We start from the raw sequence: 10,347 nt of genomic DNA, 5'->3' as shown, positions 1-10,347 counted from the left end.
TTTTCGCGTTAAACTTGTTGTTGCACACATCTTGTTTTTGTATATTTTTCTATACTTTTCCTGCTGCTTTCTTTTAGTTTTTATTTTTTATTCTATACATTTTTTTTGTTGCTGCTCTTGATTATTGGTTAGTAATTATTTTTGGTTTTGTTTTTGTTTCGCTTTTTCTTTTGTTTGTTTGTTTTTTTTGTGGGGGGTGAGGAGAGGAGTTCAAAAATACATAGGCGTTCTATTCAGTGACAGCAACAAGGCCTGCGAATATTCATCTAGAAAATACACAGAAGAGGAAACACAAACAAGTTACATGACGATGCTTTTGGTTAGTAATGCGTATGTATGTATATGAATATGACTGTATGTATGTATGCATTAGTATTGTATTTAGTTTGTTCGAAGGTGGGTAAAGGTTGATCATAATACTGAGAATGGCATGATGACGCTGTCGATGATGCTACCGTTCATTGCTTGTGGCGCGTTGCCTTTACCGAACATTCAACTTTATTTATACACTTATTTACACATGTATAGGTACATCCATACATGCCTATCTATGTACTTCGACATAATGTGGGCGTCGCAGTGTCGGCTAATTTGTTTAGAGATTTGGTTACATTCAGATAAACTATACTATATACATGTATGTATATGTATCTATCTATATTTATGAGTAGGTATGTATGTATGTACATTCCGCACTAAGACCTATTTAAGATTAACTACATGCATACATATGTATGTATGTCTGTGTGGAGGCGAGGCTATAAATTTGAATTAAAATTGTTGTCTATAATGTTAAGTTGTTGTTTTTTGTTGTACAGTAGACAAAGTAACAAATTTTGAATTAAAGCTTTTTCTTCAAACCGCCACTTGGGATTCTATTATTTAAACCTGGTATTTAGAATTATTTTTTATTTTCTAATTTTTTAATCCGGTTACCCCAAAAACACTTTTTTAGTTTTCCATTTGGTGTTTGGGATTAATTTGATTTCAATCAGGTAATTGGAAACATTTTTCTTTATTTTTTATTTAATTTTATATTTTATTTTTTAATTTTTTCTTTATTTTTTCTTTTTTTAATTTTATTTTTTACTTTATTTTTTTTTTATTGTTTTACTTTATTTTTAATTATTATTATTTTTTTCGATTTATTTTATTTTTTTTAAATTTACTTTTATTTTATTTCTTTATTTTTTTTATTTTATTTTTTATTAATTTTTTTGATTTTATTTTTTATTAATTTTTTTATTTTATTTTTTATTAATTTTTTTATTTTATTTTTTATTAATTTTTTTTTATTTTATTTTTTATTAATTTTTTTATTTTATTTTTAATATTAGCCCCAAATATATTTTTTCAACCAGGTATTTGAGATTGAGTTTTTTTAATTTTCAATTTGGTATTTGGGATTAAATTTTTATTTTCAAACCTCAAATAATATTATTATTTTTTTAATCAAACATTTGGGATAGAAACATTTTTCAAATCGGTATTTTCGATAAAAAATTGAAAATTTTCTATTTAACGATTTTCGGGATTACAAAATATAAAAATTCAAATATTGATTCAATTATTTTTAATGCATTATTTGCAACCCTGTATGCTCATATGTTTATTTTCCAATCAATCATATGTTTTATTAAAGAATAAACAGAGCTACTCAACCAAAAAATAAGTTTTAGGCTAAAAAACTGAGTTAATTATGATAAAGAATTTCTTTTCGCGAAGAATATTGAATTTTAAAAAATAATTTATAAAAAAATTATTGGTAAAAATAAAAAAAAAATATTTTTGGAAAATTCGTACAAACACCCTCAACTCAAGTTTTTTTCGGTAATAAAATTCTTAAGAATTTATGGCCTATTTTTATTATGTGTGTTTGAAACGATTTTTTAAACGAGAAAATATGTATTTGAAGTTCGCAACAAGTATCGGGTGATTTTTTAAGAGCTTGATAACTTTTTAAAAAAAAAACGCATAAAATTTGCAAAATCTCATCGGTTCTTTATTTGAAACGTTAGATTGGTTCATGACATTTACTTTTTGAAGATAATTTCATTTAAATGTTGACCGCGGCTGCGTCTTAGGTGGTCCATTCGGAAAGTCCAATTTTGGGCAACTTTTTCGAGCATTTCGGCCGGAATAGCCCGAATTTCTTCGGAAATGTTGTCTTCCAAAGCTGGAATAGTTGCTGGCTTATTTCTGTAGACTTTAGACTTGACGTAGCCCCACAAAAAATAGTCTAAAGGCGTTAAATCGCATGATCTTGGTGGCCAACTTACGGGTCCATTTCTTGAGATGAATTGTTCTCCGAAGTTTTCCCTCAAAATGGCCATAGAATCGCGAGCTGTGTGGCATGTAGCGCCATCTTGTTGAAACCACATGTCAACCAAGTTCAGTTCTTCCATTTTTGGCAACAAAAAGTTTGTTAGCATCGAACGATAGCGATCGCCATTCACCGTAACGTTGCGTCCAACAGCATCTTTGAAGAAATACGGTCCAATGATTCCACCAGCGTACAAACCACACCAAACAGTGCATTTTTCGGGATGCATGAGCAGTTGGCCACCAAGATCATGCGATTTAACGCCTTTAGACTATTTTTTGTGGGGCTACGTCAAGTCTAAAGTCTACAGAAATAAGCCAGCAACTATTCCAGCTTTGGAAGACAACATTTCCGAAGAAATTCGGGCTATTCCGGCCGAAATGCTCGAAAAAGTTGCCCAAAATTGGACTTTCCGAATGGACCACCTAAGACGCAGCCGCGGTCAACATTTAAATGAAATTATCTTCAAAAAGTAAATGTCATGAACCAATCTAACGTTTCAAATAAAGAACCGATGAGATTTTGCAAATTTTATGCGTTTTTTTTAAAAAAAAGTTATCAAGCTCTTAAAAAATCACCCGATATTTCATAATGCTTTGTTGTTATTGTATATAATAAAATGTGCTACATACATACATATTTTAAACAGCACGGAACAAATATTACAATATTACAACCATTTTTGGTCGACACGATAGTCCTCCTGACAATTCTATGACAGAGTAAAACCTACGTTTGAAGGTCTCCTAACTAGTTGTTTTAACTACAAAAGTTCTATGTGAAATGTGATTCCAAATTTAATAACACAAATTAATTTTAAAAAAATTTGAGTACCAAATTTTATTTGTTTATATTGAAAATATGACAATTTTATGACATCATGAATGTTAAATGATGTTTATGATTTTTTAATGAAAGTATATGATATGTAAGTCCACTTTGATTGAAACAAAAGCAATGCTTAAAATTCCAACGCAATCTTTGATAAAAAAAATTATTTCAATGAATTTTAAAATATTTTTTAAGGAGAAAAATATCTCATATTCAAAATAATTCATATTTTTTATCAATATCCCAAAAATTCCAATTTTGCAGTTAAATATTAATCTTGATACTACATCTTCCTAAAAAAAGTATCGACCTCACCGATAAAACTTTTCCTCGAACACACTGCAGCAAATAGCGAGCCATTGACTAGCGTCAATGTCCGATGAACTGATTGTGCGTGGATGTCACGTGGTGGTGGAGCGCATGCATTTCCTAACGGGATAATGTGTACTATAAGCGCGGTGCTTGCTATTCGAAAAACAAACCTTAAATACCTTAAACTAGAAGCAAAAATATCAAGTGGACTGCAGTTCTTCCCGCCAAAGTATCCCGATTAAACAAGTATTCAGTTTAGCCAAACATTGTGGTTAGTATTAGACACATGCATTAGCAAAGTGCGCGCTGCCCTTAGCAGGAGCAGCACAAGCTGAACAAGGCAAAGTTAGTGTGCAACGCAGCGGATAATGTGAGGAATAAACGCGTTCAACACAAAAGCACAGACATCTTAGAAGCGACCGCGCACAATACGGCGCGTGGCGTTTGTCGCCTGCGATTTACCTTCTTCGCCGTGATCGGTGTGTCCACCATTTGGAGCGTTGCACTGGAGCACACCTCAGCGCCGCCAGCTGCCGCACTGTTCGATTTAAGTTCGTATGTTGGGGCGCTATGATCGACCACATCCAAATTGTTAGCGCTGTGATTGCGCTTCAGTTCGCTATCGTTGTCGTTGTTTGAGGTAGTCAAAGCGCTGAGATGACCGCTGCTATTGCTGGTGCTGAGCGATTTCTTCGCCTGCAGCGGCATCGTGAAAGTGGTTATGCTGCCGCTACTGCTATCCTTATATAGGCCGCTGCCGCTGCCGGAGTTGGACAACTTTAGCTCCCTCAAGTTGTTTTCAAGGTCATTGGTGTAACTGTTGTTGTTGCTGCTGTTTAGGTTCGTTTTGCTGCCTTGTCGGCTGATGCTGTCACCCTTGCTGCTGCTGCTGCTGCTGGCCTTGTCGCCATTGTTGAGTGTTACGCCTTCCTCTGCCTTTGTCACTGTGGTTCTGGGTGTGCGATTGCTGCGCAAAGTAAATGTTGCGGTCGGCACATCGCCGCTGCTACTGCTATGACTCAGCACAGATGAGGCCGATGTGGAGGGCGCGAGGGCGTTGGCCTGTTGTTTTGCTGACGCTGCGGCGGCGGCTGCCGCACGTTCGCGGTAACTGGAACGGTGCGGCTTGGTTGCTGTAGTGCTGGTTAAGTCGTTATCATTTTTATTGCTGCTGCTGCTGTCACTATATTTGCTGTTGCTATAGCTGGAAGACTCATCACCGGCGCTATACAAGCGACTATAGCGACTGCGTGGTCGGTCCAACGTTATGTTTGTCGTAGTCTCGTTGCGTAAATCGTCATTGTTCGTTGTCGTCGTTGTTGTGCCGCCGATGGTGGATGAAACTGCGTCTACCTCAGCCTCAGTAAGCGCTGAGCTGGAACGTGGAAGTTCACAATTGGGTTTATAATTAGCGGGACTGTATTTTTCATAGATTTCCAGACCAGATGTCGCTACTAAACGTGCTAGGGATGAGGATGAATATGAGCCTGACAAGCGCTTGTTGCCCCCATCCGAACCCGAGGGCGGCTTCTTAGCGCCACCACCGTTCACATCGCTGCTATCATTGCTGTTGTTCGTATCTCTGTCCTTACGCTTGCGCAATGTATCGGATGATGTCTTGGGTGATTTAGGTAACTGAGGCGCGTATGTTTTTTACACGAATTTTCGTTTTATATTTTTTAAATTTTTGTGGAGATTTTACCAATTTTGTTTATGTTCAACATTTACAGATGCATTGAATTTGTAACGGTTTGCCCCATTAGATAAGTGATTTATGATGCAAATAGAAATATGAGTATGACAATGACCATGGCAATTGGACAGATATTGTTGTTGATTGTTGTTGTGATGGTTGATTTGATAGCGGTGTTGTTGTTGTTGTCGTTATAATTTTGTTTTTACACGTTCACATGTGCATTGGTTGTTGTGACAAAAACAAACGAATAAATATAACATAAATACAGAAAAGAAAAATATGAGTCACGTATGTACAAACAGACGTATGTGTGTACAGGTGTTGTTTTTGCAGCCAGTGTACATAGTTAAAGCAAAAGCTAAGGTGTGATTACTTATATATTATATGTATCTACATGTAAATATGTATGTGTGTATCTTTGCAGGTAATTTGTAGCCACATAAGCATATGGGCGCCAAATTAATGAAATATTTGCCTTTTTGGCATGGAACATATGTTTGCATCTATGTACATATGCATGATTTGGTTTATTTAACGAAAGGTTAGAACGAGCGTAACAATTATCACCATATGAGCGTTAATAGCTAGTGGAGTGTATAATTGATTAACCTTATGTAGTATTAAATTTTAGCTTTATAAGCCTCATATACATATGTACAAAGTGAAATAGTGCATTAAACTTTTTCAGACCTTTGGTAATCAGTAGTTTATAAATCACAATAATTTATTTTTTCGTTTTATTATCAACCATATTTAATAGTATTGCCCATAAGGAAGTGTGTGCGAGCTCATTTGAGGTTTTTGAGGTGTTAGAACTACAGATAATGTTCTTTATGTAATCATTTGAACTTTAAGCAACATTCCCCACCTACACATACCGATGATGGTTCACTTAGTTTTTATCATTTAAGGACACGTAAAGTTTATTGGAATTAAGGTATAACACAATTCCACTATTAATTAACACTGGCAAAATTAAATCACAATTAAATATTTTCGCAATAATAATAATACACAATTAACTTTATTATATTATTTAATTTCACAGTACTCTTTGTCGTTTTGTTTCGAAAATAAAAGTATACGCTTTTACACTACCTAACCTAAACGTTCCGCTTAAGCGTTCAAATAAAAACGTGTGACTTGGAATGTGAACGATTATGAATTTAACAACCAAACTGTATGAGTGACCATAGTATTAAGCACTTAAAGCGCTCGGCAAACTAATAGAAATTTTACAATTGAAATCTAACATAGATAAGATGTGATTATGATTGTCACACACGTACACAGTTAACACCAAACTTTTATGTGTGCTAAACATATTTTATAAATACTTTGGATAGCAGCAATATGGTATAAAAATTTACATTGCAATTTAAAGTCACAACTTGACTTGTTAACCAACTACTCTAAAAACACAAAACAAGAATCCCGCCTAAAGGTGTAAGTAGAGCAGTGGGGTTATTAAGCAAACGCATAACCCAATGTAAATACCACACGACAGTCCCAAGGGTTTGTGCGCTTGTACAGATGTGTGTGTGTGCACGAGTGGGTGTGCTGCAAATGAGTAATTGGTAAAAGGTTCACGCAATGTTTACATATGGATATATGTACATGTATGCATATGTTACATGCGTATAATGCAATTCAGCAGATAACACTCACAGCTACACTATTGTTTTTGTTTGCTAATAACACTACTAAATTAGACATTACACAAATGTCCAAAAATGCCCTAGACACTATATACATACTCAATGCATGTATTTATATGGTTTAGCAAAAGCATTTGAATAACACACATGTTGTGTGCTTTTATGTAGTAGTGGTTGTTTGTTTGTTTATCTACTCACTCCATATCTACTGGATGTAATTGGATCATTGCTGCCGGCTGACAAATAAGATGAACTACTGCGATAGGTTCCTAATCCAGAGGAGCCGCCGCTCAGGTACAAAGACGACAAAGAGTTACGTTGCGATGCTGTACGTGGCGAATACGATGACGAATTCGAACCCAAATAAGAGCTATAATAGTTGGGTGTATATTTCGATGCTCCTGACGACGATGACGACCACAATGAACTGCTTGGCGTTGTGGGTTTCGACAAGCTATTCGCACGATTCAAATACGACGATGCACTACTATATGCACTGGCGGTACTAGTGCCTGTACTGCCAGTTCCGGACGACGAGGTGCCGTATAGACTGCCACTGTTCGATGTCGATGATCTGCGTGGCGAAATCACAGGCATATTAGTAGATGTATAAAGAAGGCTCCGACCGTGCACACACTGTGTTGCTCGTTTTTATTGCTACGCTGTTCTTAGCTTTTGTTCTATTATTGTAAAACTATTTGCGGTTTTGTGATTATTTACGTTAATTTGGTTGTGGAAAATATTGAATCATTAATGCTGATCGACTGTAAAATATACAAAAAAATACAATAAGTTAATTTTTTAATTAGATAATCCAAAGACACTTACCTAAGTGGTTGGTACACTTGTTGTCCAGATTATTGGCATCAGTTCTATGCGCGCATCCATTACCTTACATAATTGGTACTAGCTAAACAAAAGCTATCTCAACTGCAATGTCACAGATAAGTTAAAAAGTTAGCAGCTGCCGTATAATTTTTTGTATTTTTCTCTTTCGCTTTACCAACGTTCAACTATTCGAAAAGAAATAAAAAGTAAGTAATTAATGGATCATCTTTTTTTCATAGATACGCGGAAATTTAAGAGAGCAAGTAGTTGATTGACTTAGTGCCATCCTAACCCCATTGTCTAATTTCATGTTTTTGATCTCAGCAATTTGGCTTAGGGACGAGTGCCAAGTAGTAATCGATAAGTGGTAGAAATCAGGGTTGCTCTCGTATTATAGTAATTGTGAAAAAAAAAACAAAAGCATAATGTGACTGATACTGCCACCGTTGCTGCGGTAATTGGCGCTAACTACATATTTAAAAGATACTACGATTTTCACGTGCACAAACGCTTTTCATAGTCAGTTATATCAGTTCATATCATAAAACACTTTGTTAATTTTAGTTTCTTTTTAGTTTACACCATTTATTTTCACTCAACAACAAAGTCATGGTCGGCATGTTCGCATACCCCAAGCCCGCAGAATAAGAATATGTAAAACTATAAGCAGAGTAAACGTCAATGACAACCGCAACGATAGCAGCGCAGTAGGGAGCAATGAAAATATCAACGACGACGTTGACGCATACGACAACAACATTTGCAGCATTTCGCCAATCGTCGTCAACAACAGCGATTACTCCGTTGACCTCGTCGTCGCCTCCTTATCGTAAAAGTGCTTCGGGGCCAGCACCACCCACATTTTACGAAACTCGCCTCACACCTCCACCTTTCTTCCACGAACGGATAGCCAGCTGATCACAATTGAGACTTGTATACGCACATATGTACATACGAACACAATGATACGAGTTGAACGTTAACTCTCATTCATTTTCTATGCTCCAGCCCAACAATTTTACACTTGTCCGTGTACAACACCACTTCGTCCCACTACCACTATTATCACGTTACAACTCCCAACTATCCCAGCCGCCTTGGCGTCGACACACTTTTTTATTCCTTGAATATATATTTTTTCGTCGTGTATTACCGTGAAAATGCGCCTCTATTTAAGATATAAATGCACAAAACGCGCACGAGAAAAAATGTCTCGAAAAACACAAACACAACAGCGTCGAAAGTCAAATCATCATTAAAAAATTCTATTTTTAAAAGCGCTGAATACACCAACCAACAAATCGACCAGTCAGCCAACAGCAATGCGACTCATACATAAAATAAACTACATAAATATTACGCAAAGTAAAATATTTTCCTCAAAATGGAAAGTGGAAATGTGGCGACAACGACGACGACAATGCCTGTGACAGTGGTTGTGTTAACGAGATTTTGTTAGCGTCAATAAGATTGGCTGCTATGGTATCAATAGTTGGCTACATCCAGCTAACCAAAAAAAAATTATTTACTTGGTTTGATTGGTTATGTGTGCTCTTGGAAATACGACATTTAAGGTGGAGGCAATGGGATTTGGGCTCACGTTAGGAAACGAGGTCGCAACGCCTCCTACTAGCATTTTTGACTTTGACTTTTTTCTACCGACGACAATTGACGGCGTTGCATCGATCGATTACTCCAGTAGTAATAGTTATTGAAAAACACTTCAATGTTAATATTTCAACACTTTAAACTTGATTTCACTCACTTTTCTAATTGCACTAACTCTGGGAAGGAATATTCGAATTTCTATTTATTTTTAGCTGCGAAAAAATTTTATAAGCACAGTGCGCTTCTGGCCAGCCTCGTCCGTTCGTCGTATTCGTTTGTAGTACTGCCAGATGAAGTTATTTCAGAAATATAACACAGCTTATGAAATCCACATATTAAATTCTGAAACAGAGCATATGCTCAGCTAAAATTAATCTTTATAAATATGTGTTTATGCGTTTTGAATAAGTTTCGTATGGCGTTTGTTGTATATAGAACAATCTATGCTTAAATAATTTATATAAAAACTAGTTATATTGTAAGAGTTAGTGAAGTTATTCAAGCCGGTAACACTGCGATTGGGAAATTGTCAGCCACTGAACTTTATTGCTGGATTATGTTACGTTAATCAAGATGCCATAGTGTTATGAATTAACGTTACTTAATTCATTTTGCTATAGACAGAAATGAAGATGAATTATTTGAATTCTAGCAAAATCATCCATTTAGAAGAAATACCAATCCATTACAAACGTAATAATTATTTTTTTTTTAAACACCGTGATTTTTTTTTATTAAATATGTTAACAACAATTGAATTACTTAGTGAATTATATGGTTCGGCAACGGTATTTATTTTGTATTTTTTTTTTGTTTTGAAAATTAGTTTTACAATTTTGTAGTTTTAACTTTACTTTTCAGAAATATTTTGTAAGACTAGCTGCGCCGGATATGTATTTTTCTCGGAAGTACATGTGTTGCCAAAGTGCTTCGTTTTTCCGCAATGGTGGCACCACCCTTTGAGAACTTTTATTTTCGTCGGTGTTTACTAGAAGAGTAGTTGCCCAATCTTTGCAATAAAATAGTTTTGATTTTAATCAACGCTATTCTAAGAAACTTTTCTTAATTTTACGTTAATTTCAGCATATTAA

General features: G+C 35.3%; 2 protein-coding genes across 4 annotated transcripts in view; both read right to left on the bottom strand.

The window, feature by feature from the left end:
- The window catches only part of LOC126759626 (ubiquitin carboxyl-terminal hydrolase Usp2), a 28,946-nt gene extending 19,401 nt beyond the window's left edge, over positions 1-9,545 (bottom strand). The window contains exons 1-3 of one of the 3 annotated variants that reach the window (XM_050474530.1): positions 9,414-9,545; positions 7,649-7,833; positions 7,019-7,584 (exon numbers count right to left, since the gene is read on the bottom strand). In XM_050474530.1, coding sequence (XP_050330487.1) covers positions 7,019-7,417 — 399 coding nt within the window. In that variant the 5' untranslated portion in view covers positions 7,418-7,584; positions 7,649-7,833; positions 9,414-9,545. Of the gene's footprint in view, positions 1-7,018; positions 7,585-7,648; positions 7,834-8,801; positions 8,879-9,248; positions 9,353-9,413 lie in introns of those variants that run through there. The other 2 variants (XM_050474531.1, XM_050474532.1) reach the window with 2 other exon arrangements.
- On the bottom strand, positions 146-6,878 carry LOC126758052 (dentin sialophosphoprotein-like). Its single transcript, XM_050472047.1, has 3 exons — positions 6,831-6,878; positions 3,929-5,101; positions 146-266 (listed from the first exon to the last, which is right to left on the bottom strand). The coding sequence occupies exons 1-3, from the start codon at positions 6,876-6,878 to the stop codon at positions 234-236; spliced, it is 1,254 nt and encodes a 417-aa protein (XP_050328004.1). The 3' UTR covers positions 146-233.
- Positions 9,546-10,347: the final 802 nt, after the last annotated feature.

The sequence above is a fragment of the Bactrocera neohumeralis genome, chromosome 5, assembly GCF_024586455.1.
Source record: "Bactrocera neohumeralis isolate Rockhampton chromosome 5, APGP_CSIRO_Bneo_wtdbg2-racon-allhic-juicebox.fasta_v2, whole genome shotgun sequence".
NCBI classification, from domain to species: domain Eukaryota; kingdom Metazoa; phylum Arthropoda; class Insecta; order Diptera; family Tephritidae; genus Bactrocera; species Bactrocera neohumeralis.
This window is presented reverse-complemented; position numbering and strand designations above follow the sequence as displayed.